We start from the raw sequence: 21,601 nt of genomic DNA on the forward strand, positions 1-21,601 counted from the left end.
CCTACCTGCCATGGTGAAGAAGTTGATTGGGGAAGTGTATTTTCCTAATCACAGGAGACGACTTCCAACACTCCTAACCGATGAAGCGTCCGGTACGGAGTAGGCAGTGGAATGGTGATGATGCAGAATTGTTTATGGTTGTTCCTATGGTAACCTGGGGGCAGGGGCAGGGAGCATAACCACCATAGAATATGATGATGTCAGATGATGTCATTACCCACGATCAGCCAGGGCAACCAGGAAGAGCTAAGGCAGGAAGGGAAGACATGGACCCATTCATGTTTCTGATGGACAAGCCATCTTCACAAGTTCCTTATCCCTGTTAGTCTATTTCTCCATCCATCTATCCATCCATTCCCCATCATCTTTGCCTTGACTTTGCAAGGGAGACTTAGCATTAGATGGCCACCTTCATCAAACATAGGTGATCATGATAAATTCTTTTGATGGGAGACCAACACAGCATGCTTTCTACTTTCCTAAAAGCCATGTATGTGAATGACAGCTACAGGCTACTGCACGACCAAGTCTTCTTGCTGATACTCTTTCTGTCTTTTGGTTCATGAAGTTACAGCCACTTGATGGAGCCATTGGCGTGACAGTGTGCAGGCAAGGAAGTACCTTAAACTTGAATGTTCCAGTGTCCCAGGTGGAAGCCATTTGTTCCAGTTGAGCACGCTTTCCAAAACATCATGGAGGTGAAATTGAAGAAGAGGTAGGAGGCCTGGCAAGGTCAAGGAGCCTGCAGTCCCTTCCATCTTTCGATTTCTGCCATGCCTGAACTTGGATGGTACCCTCTGGAGAACTGGTATGCTGTCACGGAGGTGCCATGAATTGGAAACCTGCATGTTGAAAGGTCCCAATTTCGCCACAGGTTCATTCCCATCCCCGTCCATACCATGGGTTTTCTGACCTCCCAAAGTAGATCTAACTGCATAGAATAATGGCCTATGTCTGGTTTCAATAGTCTTCTCCTCCCAGAAACAAATGGTGGAGGATTTAGCCCTCTGCCCCTCCCACCAGTACTTGTGGATGGTACAACTCTGTCTCTTTGTCCTTCACCTTCTAAAAGCAGATGGTCTCTAATTGCATCTTTTATCTGAATTGAGAATTCTCAGTAGAAAATCTGGGATGGAACTGTGGTTTTCTAACTTCCTCCCTTACGTAGGACAAGTTTGGTGGTACACATCTAGTCCTGGGGGGTGTTTCACAAGGAAAAATGTGGGGAAATGGGCATAGGGGCTTCTTCTGTGTTTAGTTTAACTCTAGCTCAATACACATCAGGCTCTAATACAAACACTGGGACCCTCACCTGTTTACAGCACAGCATGGACGAAGCATGGTTGCTTCTTTGCCTATCTGGGTTGCTCTCACATCTGATCCTCTAGCGAATATTTTGAGAGAAGATCCATACTTACAATGTGATGTAATAAAAGGACAGAATTGTATGTTGAACTTCTACGCCATCGGCTGTGATGTTGTACAGTAACTGCTTCTAACCCTACATCGTTCATAGCTTTGAGCTGTTGACTGTATGCCATCCATGAATTGGCAAAACAAGACAAATACAAGAGCAGGCAATGCCTTTATTTTAAAAAAATTAATCAAACAGGAGGTGAGGAGGGCAGGTGGGTGCCCTGTGCAGTTCCTCGCCAGGGCGCACTCTCCCTGCGGCGGAACACCCACCTACACACAGCATCGTCGGAAATAAAATGCCTGGGGGTAAAATGACTGTCGCGACTGTCCTCATTACCCCCAGGATTTTCATTTTTAACCCATTTGGGGTAATTTACCCCTGTTCCCTGACCACTGTCTTAAAGGCAGCACATGAGGTTGAAATTACTCCAACAGTATGCACTATATAGCTGGCAGAACAACTCAGTAGTTTAAGTATCTGGTTGTGGAGCCGGAGGTTTGGAGTTTGATTCCTCATAGTGCCACATTGGAGAACAGCCAGCCTGTTTAGCTATGGGCAAGCTACACAGCCCCAGGGCACCCGCAGAAGAAGGAAATGGTAAACTACTTCTGAGTATTCTCTACCCGGAAAACCCTGGAAAGGATCACCATAAGTCCGAATCAACTTGAGAGTACACAATGTGCCGTAGAAAGAGAGTGGTAATTGCTTTGTGGTACATGCTTTGTATACAGAAGGTGCCACGTTCAGTCTTTGGCATCTCCAGGCAGAGTTAGGAAAGAATCCCACTTGAAAGCCAGGAATGCTGCTGTTAGTTAGTGTTGACAATAGGCCACTAGTTTGACTTAATATTAAGGTAGCTGCCCATGATCTTCTGATTGTGGACCAAGGAAAGATAACTTTGGACGCCTTCCCACCCCCAGAATAAGACATATGCATTATTGACCTCCAATGTTTTATTTGGAAAAATAATTTGTTAAGGATATCAAAAGGCCACTGCTTGGATTGGCTGAAGCAGAATAGTATTGATGCAACATAAGGAACAGATCCTTGCCTCGGATGACCTATTTGTCATCTGATATCTCCTATCCTAACGCATTGCTTGGTAATCACAGGAATTGGTAACCAAAGTAGATGTGAATCCACTAGGGTGGGAAGAGACCTTTGGCTGCAACTGTGTGGAACTATGGCAGCTCTCTTGAGCTGGCCATGCCCATATCAGTTCCCCACCCCTGGATTCACTCATGGAGGTGATCCCTTACCTGGGGTAGGGCCAACTGCCCATCTCCCTCACCAAATATCTGCTCCTATTCATCAAATGCCCCTTCCTGTTGCTGCCAACAGAACAATGACACATTCACAATTGCCCTTCTCAAATTACAAACCAAATTATGAACACAGAGTGGGTGGGTGGTGGAAGTTTCCTTGAAGACTGCTAGAGGAATCCAGAGCTGCCCTTATATCTCAGCCAGGTGGAATTTCCATTAGTCAAGTCTGCTAGGCTTGGAACTCCCATTTCAAATACTGCTGCCTGGTCTTGACTGGCCAGCAGTGTGTGCTCTACAAACCTGTCCTCAATTTCAGAAGTGACCTGGAAGAGGACTCCAAATAGCAGGCAGCTCCTTCTCAGCATCCCGGACTTGTCAAGCCACAAACCAGGCCCGGTTAGTTCTTTTACTGGATGACCTTGGCTTGCAGTATGATCCTTGCATTGTTCTTGTTCACAAAGCCCTTGTGAAAAATATTATTCATACTGTTATTTTCTACATAGAGACTGAGAAACTGTGGCATATCCAAGGCCAAAGAACAAGTCTTTCTTTTAAACTAAGCCTGGATTTCAGTTAAACTTCCCAAGAATAAAGATCCATCTTGCAAGTATCTCGTCACCTTAGTGGGAAAGAGACTTGGAGGAAATCCAAAAGAACTGATGAATGTGTGAATGCATGTGGTGGGATCAAGGGGGGAAGCTAATGTTGAAAAACTCTCCAGGTACTGAGCAGAATGTCCTTGAAACTACAGCTGTGGGACTTGATAACCTTCAGGGATGGCTGGGTGCAGACATTGTTATATAAAGAGTTTTACATCTTTATTTAAGCTACATTATTAAAATGAATGTAAAATAAGCTACCATAATGCCATGTCCTTGCCTGTGCTGAATGCTCTTGACAAGAGAAAAAGGATGCACTTATTATCTGTCTGATGAATAAATGCAGAAGTATATCCTTGTTATGAAGCCTGCAAGTAGGAGACCATCCTAGATATTAAACCATTATATCTTTCTTTTAAACTAAATTAAATCCAAATATGTACTGAAAAATCTTATGAGGCATTTCTTATTACACATTTGAATTCATCTATAAAGAAAGCATGCAGTGTTTAATAGCAGAAGTCTGGATTATGTCTTTTGTAAGCAACAGAGGCATAGCAGCTATCCATTCTGACCAAGGTCAAATTCACTCACGGTTGTAATAATAATCATGTGCAGCCAGCTTTCAGGGTTTTCTAGGTAGAGCAGTGGTTCCCAACCTTGGGTCCCCAGGTGTAAACTCCTAGAAGCCACCACCACTAGCTGTGCTGGTCAAGATTTCTGGGTGTTATAGTCCAAGAACATCTGGGGACCCAAGGTTGGGAACCACTGAGGTAGAGAATACACCCCCTTCTTCTGGGGGTGACCTGGGACTGTCTAACTTGCCCAAAGCCACACAGACCGGCTCTGCTTGCAAGAAGCACAGTGGGAAATTGAACTCCCAACCTCTGGCTCCACAGCCAGATACCTAAACCACTGAACTATCCAGCCAACTCATTACTGTATCCAATAACATAAACTAAGGACAAATTATGATTAGGCATATCAAAATTGTTTTTGCTATATTTTCAAGCCAAAGTATCTCCACATTTTGAGATGTTCTATCAAATGTTCATTAACTGTCATGTTATATCTCCTGTCCAGATTTCTCTTGTCCAAAATGTTTCTGTGCAATTATTGTATTGTATTACCATTTATGCAGCAATGCCACACATACCAATCAAAGCTGATAGCCTGCATACCCTTAGCATGCCCTATATAAGGGGAAGGGTTGTAGTTCACTAGTAGCAGAATAATTGCTTTGCATGCAGAAAGTGCCAGGTTCAATCTCTGGCATCTCCAGGTATAGCTAGGAAACAATCTCATCTAAAAGCATGGAATGCTATTGCTAATCACTGTGGGCAATGAAGTCTGATTTAGTATAAACACACAGCAAGCACAGGGCTGGTTGATTGACCAAAGAGATCAGAGCAACCCATCTAATTTTTAAAAGTTCATGAAAAAAGGCAGCAGCTATGCTGTTTTGGTTTTGAATTATATACCTACCTGTTGTGCTAAAGCACACTCAAGGCAGTTCACAACATAATTATACAAATAAAACATTGCTGCCCAGCATGTTGGGCACTCATTTTACCAACCACAGAAGTATGGAAGGCTGAGCTAACCTTGAGCTGGCTATTTGAACCACAAGAATCATACAAACAAGGATATCATTCCCTGCTCGTGACTCTGCAGGTATTGTTGGGTTACAACTCCCACCATCCTTTACAGCTGATGAGACTTGCAGTTCACTAATATTTGGGGGGAGGGGCTAACATGCCCTAAACTATTCCCAAGAACTTGTCAATACAGCACAGCTAGTTAAGATGTTTTGCCTGGAGAGTGAAGTCAAGTGGGCCTTAGAAAGCCCTGCTAACAACAAGGCCAGTGGAGGTGATGGCATTCCAGTCGAACTATTTAAAATCTTAAAAGACGATGCTGTTAAGGTGCTACACTCAATATGCCAGCAAGTTTGGAAAACTCAGCAGTGGCCAGAGGATTGGAAAAGATCAGTCTACATTCCAATTCCAAAGAAGGGCAGTGCCAAAGAATGCTCCAACTACCGCACAATTGCACTCATTTCACATGCTAGCAAGGTTATGCTCAAAATCCTCCAAGGCAGGCTTGAGCAGTATGTGGACCGAAAACTCCAAGAAGTACAAGCTGGATTTTGAAGGGCCAGAGGAACTAGAGACTAAATTACTAACATGCGCTGGATTATGGAGAAAGCCAGAGAGTTCCAGAAAAACACCTAATTCCTCTTCATTGACTACGCAAAAGCCCTTGACAGTGTGAACCACAGCAAACAATGGCAAGTCCATAAGGAAATGGGAGTGCCTGACCACCTTATCTATCTCCTGAGCAACCTATACATGGGATAGGAAGCAACAGTTAGAACTGGATATGGAACAACTGATTGGTTCAAAATGGGGAAAGGAGTACGACAAGGCTGTATATTCTCTCCCTGCTTATTTAACTTATATGCAGAATACATCATGCGGAAGGCTGGACTGGAGGAATCCCAAGCCGGAATTGAGATTGCTGGAAGAAATATCAACAACCTCTGATATGCAGATGATACCACTCTGATGGCAGAAAGTGAGGAGGAATTAAAGACCCTCTTAATAAGGGTGAAAGAGGAGAGTGCAATAAATGGTCTGAAGTTCAACATCAAAAAAACTAAGATCATGGCCACTGGTCCCATCACCTCCTGGCAAATAAAAGGGGAAGATATGGAGGCAGTGACAGATTTTACTTTCTTGGGCTCCATGATCACAGCAAATGGTGACAGCAGCCACAAAATTAAAAGACGGCTGTTTCTTGGGAGGAAAGCAATGACAAACCTTGACAGCATCTTAAACAGCAGAGACATCACCTTGTCAACAAAAGTCCGCATAGTCAAAGCTATGGTTTTTCCTGTAGTGATGTACGGAAGCAAGAGCTGTACCATAAAGAAAGCTGACTGCCGAAGAATTGATGCTTTTGAATTGTGGTACTGGAGGAGGCTCTTAGTCCCCAGGACTGCAAGGAGAACAAACTTATCCATTCTAAAGGAAATCAAACCTGAGTGCTCATTGGAAGGACAGATCCTCAAGCTGAGGCTCCAATACTTTGGCCATCTCATGAGAAGAGAAGACTCCCTGGAAAAGACCCTGGTGTTGGGAAATTGTGAAGGCAAGAGGAGAAGGGGACGTCAGAGGATGAGATGGTTGGACAGTGTCATTGAAGCGACCAGCATGAATTTGACCCACTCTGGGAGGCAGTGGAAGACAGGAGGGCCTGTCGTGTTCTGGTCCATGGGGTCACGAAGAGTCGGACATGACTAAACGACTAAACAACAACAACAACCAATGTCTACTCTCTGGGAAGGACTGTGCCATAGCTTTTATCTGCTCTGTTCATCCGGGTGGCTGGGAGATGAAATTCTGGCTAAGCAGCAACTACTAAGAGGAAAAAAGAAGATTGTATTCACATGTTTTAAAGAATTTCTAGCAGTGATGGGTTGTCCTCCTGTTTCTTAACAGCTAGTCTTCTGTGCTCACTCTGTGTGTACTAACAGGATATAGATCTTTTTTGAGCACATTAGGGAGAGATTCAGCAAAACAGAAATGCTCCTTATCTGGCTCTCTGCTGCACTTGAGGAGCCTCTCACCTCTTTGAAATTCTTCACTTAGATGTTTCATGGAGTCAAAGTTGCCTAATTTGACCAGAGCAAGGAATTTATCAAGGATTCTTCACATCTCTGAAGTATGTAAATTGAACTTTCTTTGCCTCATCTGATCTTAAATCACCACTCCTTCCAGGAAGAATGAGTCATAAAGGCTGTTTCCATACAGATCTCTTAAAAATTATTTGTTAGGTGGAAATTTTCTTATTCTTAAATCTGAGTATGTATGCGATGGCCCTTATGCTTTATTAGGAGCACACCATGTGTCCCAGTTTAGGGAGATATATCTCTTATACCATACATTTTTAATAATATGCTAAAATAAAATGTCATCTTTGTAACAAAATAAGTCTTTTAAAAAGTTTGAAAGAACTGGAACTTTATTTCCTTTTGCTGACAGTGCGAGGTCACAGTGTCAAGAAGTAAAAGTTAAAGAACTTATATCTTGAGCCTACTTTGCAAGTTTAAGAGGTCTGTCTGGCCCAGGAATGGGAAAACAAGCACCAATTTTATTCTTTTAAGCCATTCACCCATATCCACTTAGGAATGTAAATGTTACTCTCAGTGGGCAGTGACTGGAATATGAAGCCTATCCAGTGAATCTCAGTATAGACCTTATGCACACATTTGAGATCTTCCACTGTCAGGGTAAGCTGTCTTCCAGAGTCACAGTCCTTAAAAAAACAATTGGATCATTGTGGGTTGATAATCTAAAGTGAGCCCTAGACTAATGTATGAGGAGATCCTCATCAATATCCTTAATTGAAACCCTCATTCTTAATTTACATTCATGCCATATCTATTTACCATCTGACTTTGACGAGAGATGAAATAATCAAGCATAAGTCTTATGTACTCAAAAAGAAATTAATCACAAACAGGCTTGGCAAAGCTGTGACTTTCCAGCCGTTATTTATTTATTTATTTATTTATTTATTTATTTATTTATTTATTTATTTATTTATTTATTTATTTATTTATTTATTTATTTGGCCATGCCCTTCTCCAAAAAAAAAAAAAGAATCCAAAGCAGATTACATAATTAAAAACAGGGAGACAGTCTGTGTTTGGGCTCAATTGCACGTGAGAAAAGAGCCCTAGGCATACCAATTCTTTCCATCCCCTTCTTGTACCGATAAAAAAAAATGTAGCGGTCATTTGATACATATATTGGCGTGAGTGTTTACATTGTTTTGAACTGCATCACTACATTTCTTTCTATTTGAACCATTATTGCAGGCTACACTGCTCTTTAATTTTGTATTGATTCATTTTCTCTGCTGTTTCTTGGTACAATCAAGCTCCCCCTTGACCTTTAAAAAATGGCAAAAATGGTATATAGATAAAAGCATTAGAAGCCTTCTCTCCTGCTCCCGTTTTCCCTTCCCTCCTTTACTCACCCGTCCCCCTTTTCTTGTTTTCCTGCATATTTCTCCCTCTCAGTTCTTGGCTTTTATTTTTCTTTTCTCTTTTGAACAGCGTCAAGAGTAGAAAGCAGTTTTAAAAATACTTGCAAAGTATTATGACGAGCTGGGTTAAAAGAGAGAGAGGAGATGTTAATGCAACACCCTTTTCTTTACAATCCAAAGCAAGGAATGTCCCTTTCTGTGCTCAAGCCCTCTTTCACCTGCAACGGAGGGGGATAAGGTTGTCTCCTTATGAGCAATGTATTCCTGTTGTTCTTGTGGTGGTGGCCGCTGCTACTAGCAATTTATCCATATCCCTTAAAATAATAATAATAAAAAATAGGGTATAAGTGCAGTGCCCTTGAAGTGGTCACAGTGCCCCCAAAAGCGATATGATTGCTACATTTTAAAAAACCCTCCCAACAAGGAGGAAATAAACCAACTGCCAGGGCAAAGGCATCTATGTCAGCTGTGTGTCATGTGAACGGAAAATTCTGAAATGATCCAAATAGTACAACTGGGATTCTTTTGGCAAGTGTGATTGAGCCCTTTTAAAAACAGATTTAAAAACAACAAAAATACAAACCATCCAGTTCTAAAAACTCTCTTAGAAAGACAGTCACTAAGGAAAAGCCTGTCTTAAGGGAAAGATCTTCTCTGCTTGCAGAAGGGTACCAAAGATGGGGCGGGCTGGCCTCCTGTGGGAGGGAGTTCCAGAGTCTGGGAGCAGTGACAGAGGGGGGGCTCTCTCCTGTGTCTCCTCCAAACGCACCTATGAGAGTGGTGGGATTAAGAGAAAGGCCTCCTCTTGTTGATGATCTTAAAGCCCGGGAAGGCTCATAGAAGGAGATGCGGTCTTTGATATAGCTTGGGCCCAAGCCATTTAGGGCTTTATATAGGTTAAAACCACCACTCTGAATTGTGCCTGGAATGAACCAGCAGCCAGTGGCGCTCTTGTCATAGGAGGTTATGTGATCTCTGTAACCAGCCCCAGTGAACACTGCAACCTTTTGGACCTTGCAACATTTTGGACCTGCTGAAGTTTCTGAACACTTTCCAAAGGCAGCCCCACATAGAGGGTGTTGCAGTAACACAACAGAATGTAATTAAGACATGTGTCACTGTGGCCAGATCAGACCTCTCCAGGAATGGGTGCAGTGGCAAACTAGTTCTAAATGTGCAAAGACACTCCTGGCTACTGCCGAAACCTGGGCACCCAGTTCTATAAGACTGATTCATTATGTTTGCACGAAGATTTTCCAGAGCATCCCTCGGCAGTGTTATTCTTAAATTACTATATAAAACTATATAAAAAATAAGCACCAGTTCTATCCTGTCTGGATGAAGTAACATTCCCCTGCTGGCTCTCTGCAATAAATACTGCTGCTATTGTTATTTGTTGTCAAGTCACTCCAAAAAGTCCTTCCATCGGCACCCCAGTTGAGCTCACAATAAATATAGCTCATGCCTAATGAATATCTTAATTTTGGAGTTTGTTTCTCTAACAAACATAATTTTAAAAATTTACCCAAACGTTGTGTGGAATTTGTTTAAACTGTTACTACATTGTTATGCTAATGTTGTTAGCATAACAACATTACACATTGTTATGTGTAATGGAATCATATTTGTGCTTGAAAACATTTGTGTCCGTTTTGGGAAACACAAATGGTATATTGCAGTCAAAGCTAGGCTTTGTATTTCATTTAAGGCATAGATCCACGTATTAGAATATTATTTGTTTCCCTTAAACTACTATCCTTTGGCATCAGAGCTAGCAATAAATACCAGCTCATATTCTGCCACTGTAATCTCAGTCTTTTTATACCTAGGATCTTTAAGCTAAATGTACAGCCTTTCTGTTTTCCTGCTGAGATACTGATAGCACAGAAACTGGATTAAATATATCTTCTTTTAGAGTATATTCACACTGAACTTAAACCAGCTTCAAACTATTTACAGTTTACGAATGCCTCGGTTAACGTAATTTTCAGTTTACAAATGAAAATGCATTGAAAATAATGCCTTGTTTTGTCAATTTTTTCTGCAATACGAAGCAACTTTGCATTGCGCCTGGAAGGTTTAAAGCGCCACTCCCATGCATGCATTCCTATGGGAAACCGTGTTTTGGTTTGCGAATTTTTCGCATTACAAAACGTTGTGGAGAAGGCATTGATTTTGTAAACTGAGGTGCTACTGTAATGCCCAAAATTTGCTGAATAAAGTACGCTGGCTTAATGGAGGTGACATCAACTGGCAGTAGAGTTTCTGGTAAGCAAATATTCTTGTTTCTATCCCAAAGCTTGCATGTTTTTATTATTTGTTGTCCAGTTCACGTCTGCCATCGCCAGCCAAACAAATGGAGGGGAATGATGAGAGTTGTAGCTCATCAACAAATAAGGCCTGGCTTTAATAGGCTGGTGCTCTTCCCAGTTTCACTGGTGCTGTGGCACAATGAAGAAATGTACTGAAAAATGAAACCCAGCAAGGGGTTCTCCCCTTGGCAATAATATTATAAATATTTATTCACTTGGCTGAGCTTTGTTATAGGGGTCTATTTGTTTTCCTTCAGACAGTTTCAAGTCATTTGCTGTCAAACATACCTGTGGTTCTGCTTGTAGTCTATGCCCAGGGACTCCAGGTGGTATGTTAGCTATGTAGAGTTGACTAGAACAAGACAATGTCTAAGAGAGATTCAGATATTATGCTAGTAGCAAGTGGGATATGTATGAACTTGCTTTTACTGAATGGAAAAGACTAATATTGTTGCTGAATTCTGTACTTCCTGTCTTGGAAATTCAAACCTTAGTTATTGACCATTTTCACCTCAAGTAGGAAATGAGTGGCACCTAGCCCAAGTGTTCTTTTCTTACATAGACTTTTAAATCCAAGTAATATGGTCTTACAACCCATCTTAAGATCAGTCCATAGAAAGGGACATTGGCACATCACTTATTGGCCAGACTACATTCCAGAATTTCCTTGATATCGCTTTGATGTGGCTACACTGAGGGTGCATCTAGAAGACCAAATTATCCTGCCCTGGCTTGGTCTGGATCAGGCTAAACAGGGTCTCTTTGAGAAGTGGTATGTCATTTGGGGCTTTCCTTGCATCCACATGCAAAGATCAACCACACCTCAAGCAACCCTGCTTAGTATAATCAAGCCTTCTTTCTGTTTATTTATTATTTATTTAAAACATTTTTATCCCACTTTTCTCCTTTAAAAGGACCAATTTCTCAAGATTGTTAAGTGGCTTAGGCAAAGCACCGAGGAAGAAACCACTTAACAACCTTGAGAAATGCTCATCTTTGGGGTGGAAAGGAGGGGAAGTTTTGCATTTCTTTTTCATTGTTGCACGCTGACTTGGCACATCAGCAAAATGATCATTTCTTGTTCCAATAGTTACACAGGGACATGCTTGATTGAGGGTGATAGGATGCATGTTGGGAGATGTCACATCCTATCTCCTGAAGAATGCTCACACGGGGGTGGGGGAGGGATGCCTCTTGTCCAAAACCTTTCTCCATTAAGTCAGGCAGTATAATTTGAAAGATTTTACATATTTCATGGTTTCTTTCTTTATTCATATCAGAGCATTGCACAATTAAAGATTATGGACATATATCAAATATAAGTAAAAATAAAAATAAAATTAAAATGTTAAAAATTATAGTCATTTGTAGTCCTAAAAAGACCTTTGGGTCAATTTGCTCATTAGAAATTTGAAGTGCAATTATTTTGGAAGTGAAGGATTGGTTGGTTGTATGCTGTTGCTCTTTAGTGTTCTCACAATGCTTTCCAGTCTTTGAGGAGTTTTTTCTATATTACAGTGGTGCCTCGACTTACAACCATAATCTGTTCAGGAAAATGGACATAACTTGAAATGGTTGTAAGTCGAAGCACTATTTTCCATAGGAATGCATTGGAACGTGATTAATCCATACTGGCCAATTTTTTTTAACAATAAAAACAACAACAAACAAAACAAAGAAAGAACCACACAGCAAGCCCCATTGGAAGGCGCTGGGGCTTAAAAAACCACCAAAAATAAACAACAGAGCAAGCCCCATCAGAAGGTGCTGGGGCTTTTAAAAAAAACAAAAATAAACAACAGAGCAAGCCCCAAAGGAAGGCACTGGGGCTTTTTAAAAAATAATTAACAACAGAGCAAGCCCAAAAGGAAGGTCCTGGGGCTTAAAAAACAAACACACCAAAACACAAAAAAACCACAGTATAGAAACATAACCCCCCCCAGCCCAAACCCACCCTGAAACCCCCTGTAAATGTACTTACTCAGAAGCAGAAAGCAGCACCAGGCAGTCCCAAACCTCTTCCAATGCACACTCTCTAACTGTTGAGGTGAAAGAACTACAAAGAAGCAGTCTCTTCACCACCAACGGTTAGCAATTTGAATTCCCCGCCTTTCCCCCCACCTTTTTTCCAGTCGTAACTCGAAGCTCCGGCCGCAAGTCGAAGCAAAATTTTGCAGCCAGAGCTGCTTGTAACTCGAAATGGTCATAAGTCGAGGCACTGCTGTATATGCATGATTAAGTGGCAGAGTGAGATACCACTGCTGATATAGAAGTCATACATGTGGGAAAATATTTATAGAAATGTCTGCTAAGGAAAACATACAGAAACAGAAGCAATATACAAATTTGTATCATTATATGCAATAATAAATCTATAACCTCCCCCATTACTTTGATTGCATCTGCGGGAGCTGCAGACATGGGTGAAAGAAGGCTAAGCAACATGAAGTTAAAAGCTGAGCAAGGGGATGAATGGCCTCTAGTGTTTGAATTCATACCCATTCTAATGTGGGTGAGGGAAAGGAGACAGGGGAGTACTTGGAATTTATTAAATGGCATCTGCTGTGCTTGGTCATCTCATGCACTGGTGTATCTCACAATGAATTAGTATGACATCAGGAGGGAAGTTATGCACTCTGAGGAAAAATGAAATCATTCAGAGGAAAATGAACGTTGGCCCAAAATAGATACACTGGGAAAGGAAGTCGTAGCTTTTCAATTTGAGGTTTTCTGCTTAGTCCATAAAACTGTCTGCTCTATTTGTAGAAATGCATACACATCCAAAAGAGCACGACACTGTCATATATTGCCCACAGCAAAAGAGAAATGATAGGATATACTTTAACAAAGATCTTGCAGTTTCTTGCGTCAAGGGACTCTCACAGAACTAAGACTTTGAAATCATTGTTTACAGGTGAAGAAGCTAAAGTAGTGCACCTATTCCCATTTGTTTGGAGACAAGCTTCGCTGAATGTGGCAGAACTTATGCTCTGAGTGAATATGCTTAGATTTGCACTATATATCTGTTGTGGAAATGAATTTGAAGTTCACTATATGTTAGAATTTAGAACTTTGTCTCTGCAGTTGCTTCCAAATTGCTTTGTTTGGACATAAAGGTTTAAGATGCTTCCAAGGCAGATTTTCATTGTCCTGTCACTCATGGCGATTTATGATTGGTGGGTCAAGATGTTGTCCATCTTTCCCCCTCTCTTCTATCACCTGTTTTTCTTACATCAAACAATGGTCAGGATCCTGCTGCATCAAATCACTTGACTGCGGCATGGGCAATTTTAGAGTTTCAGCCCTTGTGCATGGGGTCATGCAGGAGTTGATTGTGCAAGTATATTCTGGACATTTTTAAAAGCAGTGACTGCCTGGGTAATAGCAGTGGTTACATAAGTAGGGACATCCCACATTAATATGCCAGTGGAGTTTTATAATTCATATTCAGCAAGATGTTAAGGGGAGGAAGATGGAAAAGCTACTCAATACATTTCAATTGACAGTGTTAGAAGCCATCCATGTAGAAGCAATCCATGTGATAGCCATAGTCCCCAAAGTTTTCTTCTCCCAACCTCTGACAACCATATAAAATAACATAGAACAATAACATAAAACTAGTGACTCCACCCAGATGAAACTAAGTTCATTATCACTTGGTGACTAACTATCTAATGTGACTGTCAATACAAGAGGTATCCTAATAGTCCCCATATGATATGTCTGTTATTAGGAGTTTGGCTATTTTGATTACTTTGAACGACTATCTCCTCTGGCAAAAGCCTCTCTGATTTTAGGTAGCTTTATTGAAACATTTCCCTAATTCTGCACTGTAAGTTTCCCTTTATTATTACTTCTTCCATGCCTTCCTTGTGTGTGGTTCAGCATTTTGATGTCTTCAGAAAGAAGCGGATTTCACAAAATGTCAAGTACTATGTCTTATTTTTAAGCAAGTGAGGAAATCCTATCACATGGACCTAAGAAGTTGAGTCAAATCACCCGTCTTGAGTTAAATCATCAGCCTGTTCAATTTGGTACTACATATAGATTGGCAGTTGTTCTCCAGAGCTTCAAGCCGTGGTTTCTCCAGCTGTACTTGGAGCTGGCAGTGATTGAATTTGTGACCTTCTGCACTCAAATCTGAAAGAACTAATGATTTCCCCACAAGGATTTCATTCCAAACCAGAATATGCTCATTTTGCGCCTAGAAAGTGAGTTTCAGTGGTACCTCACTAGACAACCTTGCAAAATGACAAATCCGCATGACGATGAGGTTTTGAGATCGCTATAGCAATTTGCAAAACAGTGATTCCAATGGGTGATTTTCACTGGACAATGTTTGGATCCCTGCTTTGCAAACCGATTTTTGCAAGACAATGATTTTGTCACTGATTGGCACTTCGCAAAACGGGTGTTTTCGGGACCGATGCTTCGCAGGGCAGCCATTTTAACAGCTGATAGGCACTTCGCAAAATGGCTTCCCTATGGGCGATCTTCGCAAAACGACAACGATTTTTCCCCATTGGAATGTATTAAACGGGTTTCAATGCATTCCAATGGGGAAACGGTTTTCACAAGGCGATGTTTTAGTTAAACAGCGATTTCTATGGAACGGATTATTGTCGTCATGCGGGGCACCACTATATAGCTGTTTCAACCATGCCCATTCACTTATATTTAAAGAACCTCAGTCAGTATATGTGAGACACTATCCAAAAGGAATGGAACAACAATGTAATGGCTGAAGCCCTGGTGCTTAGCACAGTAAGTCATAACCAGAATAAGTCCATTGAATCAATGGAACTTACTGAGGAGCTAACTCACCAAATCCCCATTGCCTACTTTAGTTGTGTGACTTACTAAACTAAAAAACATGATGGTCTTATAGGCCTCTTCCAACTCAATTATTATGTGAAACAGGATCTCAGGTAGTGATATCCCATTTTGTTTATCTTTCTGCAGTTCTGTTTGCTAAGAAAACTTTATTGAAATTTTCGAGAAATAAATATCCCCTGTAACAATGTACAAAATGCTGAAATCCAGTAGCAAACTGCAACTATAACAGGTCCATAAAATCAAAGGACAAAACCCTTTTGGTGTAAAGGTAAAGGTTCCCCTTGACATTTAGTCCAGTCGTGTCCAACTCTAGGGTGCGGTGCTCATCCCCGTTTCCAAGCCATAGAGCCAGCATTTGTCTGAAGACAATATTTGATGGTCAAGAGCGACTAGACATGGAACGCTGTTACCTTCCACCGAGGTGGTACCTATTTATCTACTCGCATTTTTACATGCTTTCGAACTGCTAGGTTGGCAGGAGGTGGGACAAGTGATGGGAACTCACTCCATCATGTGGATTCGATCTTACGACTGCTGGTCTTCTAACTGTGCAGAACAGAGGCTTCTGTGGTTTAACCCGCAGTGTCACCACGTCCCCAATGGTGTAAAGTTACACCAACTTAAATTAGATCCAGCATTTAAAAAATTAATTGAAATTAGTTGAAAGCTGCTCATCCCCCTCTTTCAGACCCAATCCTGGTGGCATTTTTTGACTATTAAAAGTCTCCCTCAATCCAAGGTTCCAAAGGACTTGGACAAAAGCAGGTTCTAGGGAGCCTCAGAACCTGAAAGGGGGTGGGGGGGTATAAGAAACTTTCAGTTCATTTAAATTATATTTTTCAAGTGCCAGATCTGGTTTACACCAGTGTAGCTTTATGTAACAGGATCTTGCTCAATGGAACCTATAGGAGAGTTGACTCACCAAATCCCCACTGATTCAATGGGCATACTCTAATTTCAACTTATTACTGGATTTCAGCCTGCAAAAATGTACAAGGAATCAACTTAAAGGGAATATACAGCTGTAAAAAAGAGATATAAATTAAAAAGTCATAGTTGCAGGGTACTGTGTGAACTGTCATTGCTGTAAAAAGAAATACATTGATTATATAATGTAAATATAATTCAAAAGTCTTGAGGGTAGGGGAAGACCAAAACCCAACCATTCACTTTCTAGCTGTACAGTTATATTGTGTGCCAGGTACATAATGGTAGTACATAGCTTATTTCAAGGATCCTAAAGAATTTGGAAGTTAACAACTAAGGATTTAATCCTAAACACACGTATTAGTGAACCATTATAAAGTAGCTTAGCTACTTTTTAACAGAAATATAAATTTGTTCTGCAAATTATTACCATATTTTTCCATGTATAAGACACCCCGATGTATAAAATGCCCCCCACTTTTCTAACCCAAAATTAAGAAATCTAAGTGGGGTTTAGCAAGTGGAGGGGAAGGCAGGGATCAAAGCCCTGAAGGATCACTTTGATCCCTGCTTTCCCCTCCACTTGTTTTTGTTCTTTCCTCAGCTTACCTCTGTGTATAAGACGACCCTCAATTTTTAGTCTAAAGATTTTAGACAAGAGTATAGTCATATACACAGAAAAATATGATATTTTTGTACATATAATTTGACACAGACCACTGTATGATCACCCATTGTTTTGGGTTTAATTATTATGCAAGATTCATACACGTGTTCTGTTTATTGTTTGCCTTTTCTTTGAATGTGAATTCAATTATACTTCTGTTTAGAGTAATGTTGAAGCTAAAATCAACAGGTAAATATTTGTTTGAACTATAATTATGTTGTTCTCTAGCTTCCTGGAAATGATGTTATACAATTACTGTACAAGATTACTTGCATTCTATTGAATGTACCACTGGGGAGAAGGACTACAGAGACCAAAGAGATTTTAAAATGCTTCACTTTTAGTCAAGCATCTCCTTTCATCTTAAAACAGAGATAGAAACAGGGAACAGCTCCAGGAAACAACTGTGGCAGCTCCAGCCATACCAAAGAAAATGGTACAGCTTCCAATGCAGTGTGGATGAATCTGGTATCACCACCTTTGGGCATTTGCCCAATCCTACCTTAAAAGAACCTGACTTAATTTTAATTTTCATGAGAAAAGTCCATTGCCGTAGCATCATAGTGATCAACTCACATGGTTTAATTCGGATGCCCTGTTCATGAAACATAGATGTATGTAAAGGGAGTGGCACTGCTCACATGTAAATGGCATTCCATTACTTCTAGGTGTTCAAGAGGGTACTGGCAGTCTTTCTCACAGTTTATGGCTACCAAAAGGGAGACCATCACCCCTAGGTTTTCTTGCGATATTATTAACTGGAGACCTTTCAGTAAAATATAACCTAGGATTAGAAAGTCAGTGGTTTAGGTATCTGGCTGCGGATTCAGAGGTTGGGAGTTTGGTTCTCCACTGTGCTTCCTTAACAGAGGCTGGACTCAATGATCCACATGATCCTTTCCAGTTCAGCAGTTCTAAAATTCTTATTGCTGTTATTGTTGTTACTCATCACCATCCCTTCTCTCCCAGCTCTCCTTCACACTGGGAGATGTTACATCAATTAAATACACTTTGTCCCACCCTCATCACTGCATTCCAAAACCTGTACAAAGTTTCACCTGAAACCCAGCTTCAGGTGGACTTCAGACTCCATGCCAATCCAGCATACATCCCCAAAATGAACTTTCAGGTAGTTCAATCCAGAATAATCCAGAATTATGTCAGTGGAAGGGAGGCCCTGCTAAATGAGTCCTCCCTTTGGTTTCCTTATTGTGCATCAGCTGTGCTGCTTGGAGCATGAACAAGAATGCAGTATGGGACTTGTTAGCAGCAGTTAGCTGCTGTGAATGACACCATTTCCCTTCCCTTCTATAACCATGGAACAATATTTTGGTCTGTAAGAATAATGCATCGATGTTTTACTCTTTTCTACTGTTGGTCAAAATATACGTTTTTGCTCTTTCAAGTGAAAGATAATTGCAACAGGCATTAAAAGGACTCATCAGAATTGGGCTTTCCCTGATTTGCACAGTGCAAAGCATGAATTATATACTTGGAGATGTTCTGTGTTCATGAATTTACACTTGGTTCCAGTAGGTTTTTAAAAAAATCCATGTCAAAACAACCTCAATGTCAGTCATTTCTTTCTGTTCGAGAAGGTTGTTTCTGTGACTGACAGCTTACTGCTTCTCAGGCTTGAACCTGTAAAAGACTGATGCAGACACCCGAATGGCATTTAAAGCTGGCTGTGACAAGAAATACTTTGGAAGCTCCTTTGACAGTGTGAAAATATTAAACCCAAGAGAGGCTTGTGATTAAAAATGTGACAATAAATTCAAATTCAAAGCCATGCAAAATGCCCTGAAGAAGTCAGGAAAAACAGCTGCATTGACCCAATCTTCTCTCTTGTACTGGTTTTCCCAAAACTTAACATAAATCAGCACTATCTAATCTTGTAGGCTCTGTTAAATCTCAGACCAGCCTGTTCTTTCATACAGTTTCCACTGTTTCAGACTGCATGCTATATGGGATGTATTATTAACATGTCTTGTACTGGTGTAATTCAGCGGCAACTGATACATTGTGTTTCCACCATTATTTTGGTTCTCTTTTACTTGAGATTAGAGATGGGGAGGAATATAAAAATGGATCGCTTTTTCCGATGAATACAGCTGATTCAATAAATATTCGTCGATCTGTATTTGTGGGTTCCAGAGACCCCCACGAATACAAAGGGACAAACATTTACCTGTTTTTATTCATCCTTTGTATAAAAAAAGCACAAAAAACAAAACACCATTCTGCCTACCGGCCGCCATCAACTGGTCGGCAGTAGAAATGCAGCCATCATCCCACACAGTCACCCAATACCATAGCCTACTCCACCCCCATTACTCTTAGGACTCACCCCACCCCATTCCACCCCACCCTCACTGACACCCTCTTACCTTAATCGCTGCTGCCGAGGTCTTCTGATCTTGGAACCACTCATGTAAAAATGGAGATTGGCTGCCCTTTGAAAGATGGTGGCTGCAGCTTCGTTTAGGGTAGGGAAGCTGCAGCTGCCATCTTTGCAAAGGGCAGCCAGCCTCCCTTTTTACACCCCGTGGCTGCGAAGGCCTGATGGAGATGCCGGCAGCAGCTATTAAGGTAAGGGGGTATCAGTGGGAGTGGAGTGGGGGCTAAGGTAGGGAAAGGAAGGGGGTGTGGGGGTAGGCTGTTGGGGTGGCTGGCTGTGTGGGGTGGTGGCTGCCTATTGGCTTCTGATCAGCTGATCAGCGCCCGGTAGGCAGAATGGACTTCTGTGCTGTGTGGTACTCTCCTGGTGGGAACCAGTTTGTGGGTGAATAACTCAGATGTCTGATATCCAATCTTCACCAAAGTTGGCAGGTGTGTTGGGGAAAGCCATAGGAAGCTATGAGTTGATTCTGGAGTCTCTAAGTACCTGGAGGGAGCTCTCCTGGGGGACTCCTCTTTGTGACTACATAACTTGGGGGTCCATGAGCCAATGTTCAGCAACCTTTCAGGATTTGTACAAAAGCAGCTGAGGAAGCTTCCCTGCAACTTTGGTGTCTCTAGGTGGTTGGGGGCCAGTGTTATAGCCATTTAAAATGCAGATGAATCAACAGATAGATCTGTCAATTTGTCAAAGAATATTCGTGTATTCGTGTTCGTTGATCTGTTAACCTTGATGAATAACGGGTCAAAATGAAGTGCCATTTTTTAATTTGTCCCCATCTCTACTTGAGACATATCTGTATCATAAGATTTTTTTGTGTTTTACAATTGTAATTGTCATTGGGAAGTGTTTGTAGGAGGCCATGACTTCCTTCAGAAACCTTTCAGTTCTTTCATGTCATTATTACCTCTGCTCAACTACACATGACTTCAGGCATGCCATACTTCTTGGAAGAATCTTTTCAACTTCCTACCAACCTGTAGCCGTAGACCCATTGCCTCTATAGCAAGTTGCTGCATAAAGCCATAGTGATCAGTAGCCATAACAGACTTCTCTTCCAGGACTAATACCCTTTTCAATTCATATATGTTAGTGTCCCCTCTCACATCTTGTAGCAGTATCAGTCTTCAATTTGTAGTGTAGATGTGTCTCTACACTACTTACCAAGAAGCAGGGCTGCTACTAGGACTAGATAAGGACTAAGGGAAGGAGGTTATTCCACCAAGAACCAAGTAACAAAGAGTGCTGTTGCCATTTCTGCCTGGCTATATTGGAGGGCTTAATGCCAGTCCTTCCTCCGACTGGGACGGCCATAAATGGACACTCACTAACTCACTGGAAGTTTAAAAAAAGAATAATGGATTTTCCTCACTAAGGAGTGCAACAGGCCAAAGCCAATTTAATTTTAGCTTATAAACTAGCTGATGAAGTGGTCCACAAAAATATTCATTTAAATCCTGCTACCACTGGGGGGGAAAAACCTGCTGGTGCTGAAACCCTTTCTGAAATCACCCATGCTCCCTACTTCCTATTTCCCCCTAATAAGCAGAATGCTTAGGAAGCAGGGTTGCAACCTGAGTGGTTTTCAGAATGCAAAGTCAAGCTAGAATCTTCACACACACACACACACACACACACACACACACACACACACAGAGAGAGAGAGAGAGAGAGAGAGAGAGAGTCCTTTCTTCATTGAGGAGGCCTTAATCTCCTCTCCTTTTTTCGCAAATGCATATATCAGATAAATTAAAAGCCACAGATCTGCACTTCGCCTACGATACAAGTTCTTCACTTTGCCTAGGATACAAGAATTTCTTGCCTAGAAGCTTGAACAAGGATGCCACAAATATTTCTACAAAGCCTGGCCTGGGAATCCTCTTAATTTGGGCATAATTTTGCCCTCTTTTAAAGTGTATGTAATCTTGAGCCTCTGAAATCTGGCCATGATAGGAGACAAATAACAGTAACCATGAGAGCAATGTCCAGCCCTACATCAGTTCTGTCGCACAGCAGTTTATGAACGAGCAGCAAGAACACCTCCATAGAAAATGTCTAGTTTAACGAATGAAGCAAGTAAATCGTGCCAGTTGCATATAAAAAATGTAAATGGTCCACACTGTGA

At 41.3% G+C, this 21,601-nt stretch overlaps 1 protein-coding gene across 3 annotated transcripts in view; it reads right to left on the bottom strand.

The window, feature by feature from the left end:
• The window catches only part of LOC140705709 (uncharacterized), a 55,343-nt gene that overhangs the window by 26,435 nt on the left and 7,307 nt on the right, over nucleotides 1–21,601 (bottom strand). The window contains exon 1 of one of the 3 annotated variants that reach the window (XR_013543566.1): nucleotides 6–21,598. The exons of 1 other annotated variant lie outside the window; for it this stretch is intronic. Coding sequence is in view for 1 of the 2 variants with exons in the window: in XM_078390457.1 (XP_078246583.1) it covers nucleotides 6–12 (7 nt within the window). In the remaining variant the exon portion in view is untranslated. Of the gene's footprint in view, nucleotides 1–5; nucleotides 21,599–21,601 lie in introns of those variants that run through there. One more of the 3 variants, XM_078390457.1, reaches the window with a different exon arrangement.

The sequence above is a fragment of the Pogona vitticeps genome, chromosome 3 (assembly GCF_051106095.1).
Source record: "Pogona vitticeps strain Pit_001003342236 chromosome 3, PviZW2.1, whole genome shotgun sequence".
Lineage (NCBI taxonomy): Eukaryota > Metazoa > Chordata > Lepidosauria > Squamata > Agamidae > Pogona > Pogona vitticeps.